General features: G+C 39.3%; 1 protein-coding gene across 2 annotated transcripts in view; it reads left to right on the top strand.

Moving 5' to 3' along the window:
• LOC109914051 (inactive tyrosine-protein kinase 7-like) overlaps positions 1-7,167 on the top strand; it is a 208,010-nt gene that overhangs the window by 112,193 nt on the left and 88,650 nt on the right. For both annotated transcript variants that reach the window (XR_007262104.1, XM_048596950.1), the window contains exon 4: positions 1,517-1,704. Coding sequence is in view for 1 of the 2 variants with exons in the window: in XM_048596950.1 (XP_048452907.1) it covers positions 1,517-1,704 (188 nt within the window). In the remaining variant the exon portion in view is untranslated. The remainder of the gene's footprint in view (positions 1-1,516; positions 1,705-7,167) is intronic.

The raw sequence follows: 7,167 nt of genomic DNA, 5'->3' as shown, positions 1-7,167 counted from the left end.
TTCTGAAGAAGAGTCCCGACCCGAAACATCAACTTTCCTGCTCCTCTGATGCTGCCTGGCCTGTTGTGTTCCTCCAGCTCCACACTGTGTTATCTAATGAGTTGAGATGATGCAAGCATTGCAGTTTCAGACTAACAAACAAGCCTTTAACCTGTGGTCCACGACTTGTGGGAAGGAGGAGGAGTTTTAAGATGGGAGGGTAGCTAGGCAAGTTGACCGGTAAATTGTAGACTTAGAGGTAGAATTCGTTCTGCCAATTTTTAATGGAATATTGTATAAAGAAAAAAAGCTGCTTATGAGGTCAGGAAATGTTGGGTTGGAATGGAGCCTGTGAAAAACATGCACAATTTATGAATTTCATACTAATAAAAACAGTAAATGATAAAGAAAAGTTGCAAACAGGAAATTAATTGAATCTTAAATACAAGTGGAACAAGAGTTGGGAGGGGAGGTGGGAAATGGCTTCAAACCTGTAAAAATTCAATTTAAGACCAATGCCAGAAAGTTCTTAATGGTACATACTGCAATTTCAGCTGAAACTAATAGAGATCAGTGCATTGGAACTATTTGCGTTGAACGGCTATAGAGCCCTTCTGGCTGAATGTTGAAGGCAGCATTGGGGGGAAAACCCAACTTCACTTTTGTCTGTTCAGTCATACAGCTGTCATAAGAAACAAAAATTATTGTTCGTTCACAGCGCGTTGGTGGTCATGCCCCTAACTCTTGATGTAGAACATCTACCCTTCACTAGGTCGAGGTCATTGCATCTTGACAAACACATTCTTTCTTTATTGCTTCCATTATAAATCTTTCTTGTTCTGTTTTTCTTCACTGTGGTTTCTTTGTACTGTTTCTGCAATAATTGTGGGAAAATGGTTCAAGTGTTTTGCTGATTTCTTTTCATCTTTCCACCAGGATAAATGGAAAGGTTTGAAGAGATATGGGCCAGGAGCAGGCAGATGGGACGAGTTTAGTTTGGGCTTATGTCCAGCATGGACTAGTTGAACTGAAGGGTCTGTTTCCTTGCTGTATGACTGTATGATTCTGTTATGATACAAATGGTTCATGCACCATTTTAATCCAAATCTTTTATTGAGTCACAGAGTCATATAGCGCGGAAACAGACCCTACGGACCAACTCGTCCATGCCACCAAGTTTCCCAAACTAACTGAGTCCCTCTTGCCTGTGCTTGATCCATATTCCTCTAAATCTTTCCTATTCATGTACGTATCTAAATGTCTTTTAAATCTTATAGGTGTACCTGTGTCTACCACTTCCTCTGGCAGTTCATTCCATTTAATTTCATTCCAGGCAGCATCAGTGGAGCAGGAAAGCTTCAGAAGGGTCCCGACCCAAAACGTCAGCTGTGTTCCTCTAGCTCTGCATTGTGTTATCTCTGACTCCAGCATTGGCAGTTCTTACTATTTCTAATTTCATTCCACGTCTTCTGTAAGTTTTCATCATTGCCTTTGAACTTGGCTTCATGACAGTTTGTTTTTATTTCTTCAACTTTAGTCCCAACTGGCAGTGGTTCAAAGATGGTATCCACTTAACAGATGCAAGCCATTACACGTTCAACAACAAAGAGCGCAGTTTGACCCTGAAAAGTGCCAGTCCTGATGATAACGGTGTTTATTGCTGCTGTGCAAGGAATGCTATGGGAAATGTTTGCAGCAATGATAATTTCACCCTAATGATCATTGGTAAGTTATGAGAGTTGAATTTTGCTGGTCTGGATAGCTGCAGGAAAGTCTATTAGAGCAGACAAAATATACTCTGTTAACACCTAACTTTTAAAATAGTCATGACCTTTTGGGTAATGTTGAAAATTATGGATCATAGCTTATAATGAACTTTTGGAAGAGTCCCAGAAAGACAATTGGATTTGCTTTTTAAAAAAAAGTTAATTCTGGATCTAATTAGGCATCTTGAGATGTAAAGATAATTGGCCATCGTATTGCTGGAAAAATAGGTTAATTATATCCAATTTGACCAACAGTTTCAGCTTGAGTTGTGAATCTCCAGAATTTAAATTTCACTATTGACTGATGCAAGTGACACTACCCTTTAGTTTCTCTCCTTTTCAACAACTGGTCAAATTTGAAAATTAATTGCCCAATGAACTCACGGCAAAACTTGTCTGTGTAAATGAGAACATAAGTACGTTTTTACAATATGATCATTGGTAATGCTGTTTGTCTCAGAATGTTCAGTCTTGTGTGTTTGTGTTTGTGTGCAGTCAGTCATTAAGATTTTAAAAAATGTCAGCTTTTCTATCCTTTTGATAGGACATGGGTGTTCTTGCTCATCCCTAATTGCCCTTCAACAGAGTAACTTGCTAAGTTATTTCAGAGTCAGCTACACAGCTGAGAGTCTGGAGTCATGTGTAGGCCAGATTGAATAAAAATGACAGGTTTTCTTCCCAACAAGACTTTAGTTAATGAGATGAGTCTTTACAAAAGTTGATAGTTTCATGGTCTCCATCATTGATACTGGCTTTCAATTCCAGGTTTATTAACTGAAATTCAAAATTCCACCACCTGCTCTTTTGGGATTTGAATTCCTGTCCCCAAAACATTAGCCTGAGCCTCTGGATTTCTAGTTCAGGGATGTTATTACTACACCACCCCTTCCCTCAATGTAGCTTAAGAGAAGAAAAAATGACCAAGAAAAACTAATCTCTCCTCCTGTCTTTATTTCTTTCTGATTTGACAGTAATTCTTCGACCTTCCTGCTCCATCTGTCCTCTTTGTATTAGTGTTTTATATTTCTGGTCATGGAAATACATGATTACCATTAACTGAGATCTGAAATTTCCTGCAGCATACTTTGTTACCTGCCTGTACTTCCAGTGATTCATGCCGAGATGCCTTGCTTAAAAATGATCCACTAATTTTCTTAATATTATCAGAGAATGTGAGAAATTTGTATTCCTCAGAGAAATTAATAAGTTAAATTTATCTCCCTCCCACCGCCAAATTGAGACGACAATTGGGCACACATGCTTGGATAAATTAACTAGGCAGAACAGTCTTTTGCATGCTTGAAATTGTGTATCCGTTTTTCTAAAATGCTACAGTGAAACAGTTATTTTCCCATTTACTCAGTGTGGTTACTGGAAAATGCATATGAAGGGTATTAAATAGTATTAGCCTGCCTCATGGATTAGTCAAATAGAACTTTATACACACTTAAAAAAAAAAAAAGTGTGGGTGTGCAAAAAAACTAAACTTTTATATTTTTAGTTGTTATAAAGGAGAGGTCAACCTCCTCTGATAACTAAATCCCAAACACCCAGAGAAGCCTGTTTCACCTCATAATCTGTTAAAGGAAGTGTGAAAAGTGGTAAAACCTGCCTCTCACCACCCCCCCTCCTGAATCTGTTGTAAAGGAGTGGTCAAATGAAAGAAAGCCCTGATGCTCACTTTATAATTAACAAGTAACAATTTATTGATCTAACTCTAATGGTAAACAAATTAACAGAACTACTGACAAGCCAAACAATTCCCCCTTAACTACTAACTATTCCTGATTAAATTTCTGATGGTATGCTGTTCCAATAAGTACGAGTCCCACTTATATAAACCAAAGTAATAAGAAAAATAAATTAAAACTTATCCTGGCTCTGCACTACCTCCATTGATCTTCAGTCAGGAACATCTTTCTCCATTGAGTTCTTGTGTCAGGAATATTAGGTAAGAGTGCTTCTATAACTTTAGTTTAGATGATGGTTTTCTGAGAGCTTAGAGAATTCTATGAGGGCCAGTGATTCTTTCTTTTATGGCTGATAACTGTTCTCTTGGCAGATGACAATTGACTCTTACACCAATTTTCAAATGCCCTCTTCTTTTATACTCTTGATGACCTATGAATTTCTTCCAATAGGATTGGTCCTAGGTTGTCAAAACCATCAGATTTAAATTTATTTGGGCTTTGGTATCTAGGACCTGGTTTAAATTAATTGGTTAAATTCAAAAACCCATTGTCTTGATAAAAATGCTGCCTTGCCTGCTAACAGTCTAGCCTTTTGTTACAATGTTTCAATTTCAGGAACTCTCTGTGCATCTGCTGCTGCCTGCAGACTTTTTCTTTAAGTCTTCAAATCTTTTAAAGGAACCACACACTTTTATTTTTCCCCCTCCCCGCCCCTATTATTTTACAAACATCAAATACTCTACCTAACTTCACAACATAATCATAGAATCCTAACAGTGCAGAAAGAGGCAGTTTGGCCCATTGTTTCATGCACTGACCGTTCCAAGTACATCCCACCCAAACTCATACCATGGCTAACCCACCTAACCTTCACATCCCTGAACACTACGTGGGGCAAATTTTACATGGCTGGTCCAATTAACCTACATACTTTTGGACTGTGTGAGGAAACAGAAGCACCCGAAGCAAAGCCATGCACACACAGGGAGAAAGTGCCAACCCCGCACAGACAGTTCCCTAAGGCTAGAAACGAACTTGGATTCCTAGCACTGAGAGGCAGCAGTGCTAACCACTGTGTCACCAAGCTGCCCCAATCTTTAACAAACCAATTAATCATATATGTTGACTATTTTCTTACATTTTAATGATCAAATGCAAAAGACATCAGGCACTGACTTTTCCTTACCATCTTTCTTAAATAGCGGCACAACATTAGTCAATCTCCAGTCTTACGGCACCTCACCTGTGGCTTGCGATGTTACAAATATCTTAGCAAGGGGCCCAGCAACCTTTAACCTTGCTTCCCACAGAGTTCTAGGGTACACCTGATCAGGACCCAGGAATTTATCCACCTTTTTGCATTTTAAGACGTTCAGCACCTCCTCCTCTGTAATATGCACATTTTTCAAGACGTTGCTATTTATTTCCCCAAGTTTTCTATCTTCCGTATCCTTCTCCAGAATAAATACGGATGCAAAATACTCATTTAGTAACTCTCCCATCTCCTGCGGTTCCACATATACGTGGCCTTGCTGATCTTTAAGGGACCCTATTCTGTCCTTAGTTACCCTTTTGTCCTTAATGTATTTCTAGAATCCCTTTGGATTCTCATTAACCCTATTTGCCAAAGGTATTTCATGTCCCCTTTTTGCCCTCCTTATTTCCGTCTTAAATATACTCCTGCCTTTATAGTCTTCTAGGGAATCACTCAATTTCAGCTGTCTATACCTGACATATGCTTCCTTCGTTTTCTTGACCAAAACCTCAATTTCTCTAGTCACCCAGCATTCCCTACTCCTACCAGCCTTGCCCTTTGCCCTAACAGGAACACACTCTCTCTGGACTCTCGTTTACCTTTACCTGCAAACATCCGCCCCAATCAACTTTTGAAGGCTCGACTAAAACTGTCAAAATTAGCCTTCCTCCAACTAAGAACTTTAACTTATAGATCTGGTCTATCCTTTTCTATCACTATTTTAAAACTAATAGAATTATGGTCTGGCTGCAAGGTGCTCCCCCACTGACCCCTCAGTCACCAGCCCTGCCTTATTTCCCAACAGTAGGTCAAGTTTTACACCTTCCGAGCAGATACATCCATATACTGAATCAGAAAATTTTCTTGTGCACGGTCTCCAACCAAGCCCTTAACACTCTGGCAGTCCCTGCCTATGTTTAGAAAATTAAAATCCCGTACCATAACCACCCTATTATTCTCACAGATAATTGAAACCACCTTACAAATTTGTAACCTGAAGTCACATCTACAGTACTTCTAACCTGAGTCTTGAATCCTTTTTCTACCTTTAAGGATCAGTACTGGGATCCATTTTGTTATATACGTAAATTATATAGATGAAAATGTGGGGAGAATGTTCATCAAATTTGCAGATGAACCAAGATTGGTACAGTGGTTAATAGTGAAGAAGATGATTGTAGGATACACGAAGATATAGATGGGTTGGCCAGATGGGCACACCAGTGGCAGATGATATTTAACCCTGATAAATGCGAGGTGATGCACTTTGGAAGAAGGATCAAGATGAGGGATTATTTAATGAATGGAAGGACACTGGGAAGCTTAGTAGAACAGCGGGATCTTGGGGTAATTATTCACAGATCCCTGAAGTTGGCAGAGTGTGTGTATAGGATAGTTAAGGCATATAGGACACTTGCTGTCATCAGTCGTGGCACAGGGTATAAGAACAAGGAGTTATACACATGGTTGATCAGGCCACAATTGGAGTACTGTGTCCAGTTCTGGTCACATCACTACAGGAAGGATGTAATAGCACTAGAGAGGTTACAGAGGACGCTCACCAGGATGTTGCCTGGGATGGAGAAATTGAGCCGTAAGGAGAGACGAGATAGGCTTGGATTATTTTCTTTAGACTAAAGAGGACTGAGGGGGGACATGATTGAAATGTATAAGATTATGACGGGTACGCACAGGGTGAATAGAGAGCAGTTGTTCCCTTTGGTTGAGGGGTCAATCAAGAGAGGGTAAAATATTTGGACGAGCACTTGAAATATCATTCAAGGGTATGGGACAAGAGCAGGAAATTGGGATTAGTGCACCTTTTGTGGTAGTTATGTTGGTGTAGACTCAGTGGGTTGCAGCCTTTTCTGCGCTATGAATCTGTGTCTTTGCTGACCTTGTGTTAAAGTGATGCTTGAAATTTGCGGTCTTTCAAATCTGCAAAACTCCATTTGATGTCACTCTGCTATTTTTGTGTACTGGAAGTGAGAGCATCACTTGGATGGATCTCATCTAATCCTATTTTACCAGATTTTGCTCATAGTTAAATCTGTTAACCCCATTTATAATTCTAGTAAGTCATTGCTGGGCTCTAGTCAAAACTGGTATTTATTTGCCAAGTTATTCCCAAAACTAAATACATGAGTGGAGTCTGATTTATTATCTGTATAACTGTGAGAGTGTTTGTATTCTGAATCTCCCATTCTTAAAGTTCTGCTTTCTATTAATTGTTTGAGTTTTTTTAAATGAAGCAGATGGGATTTTACGACAATCGAAAGTAGTTGCATGCATGACACTAGTAGAGACTAGCTTTCAATTCAGTTTGATTAATAAAATTCAAGTTCCACTCCAGAAAATTGGTCTGGTCTTCTGGATTGCTAGTCTAGGGGCATTAGTACTGTATCACCACAATCCCGTTGCTGTCTATTACCATACCCTCGACCATGAGCAAATCTGTAATGATATGTTTACCTGC

Source organism: Rhincodon typus, chromosome 5, assembly GCF_021869965.1.
Source record: "Rhincodon typus isolate 14 chromosome 5, sRhiTyp1.1, whole genome shotgun sequence".
Taxonomy (NCBI): domain Eukaryota; kingdom Metazoa; phylum Chordata; class Chondrichthyes; order Orectolobiformes; family Rhincodontidae; genus Rhincodon; species Rhincodon typus.
The sequence above is the reverse complement of the archived record's forward strand: the minus strand, read 5'-3'. Positions and strand labels throughout refer to the sequence as shown.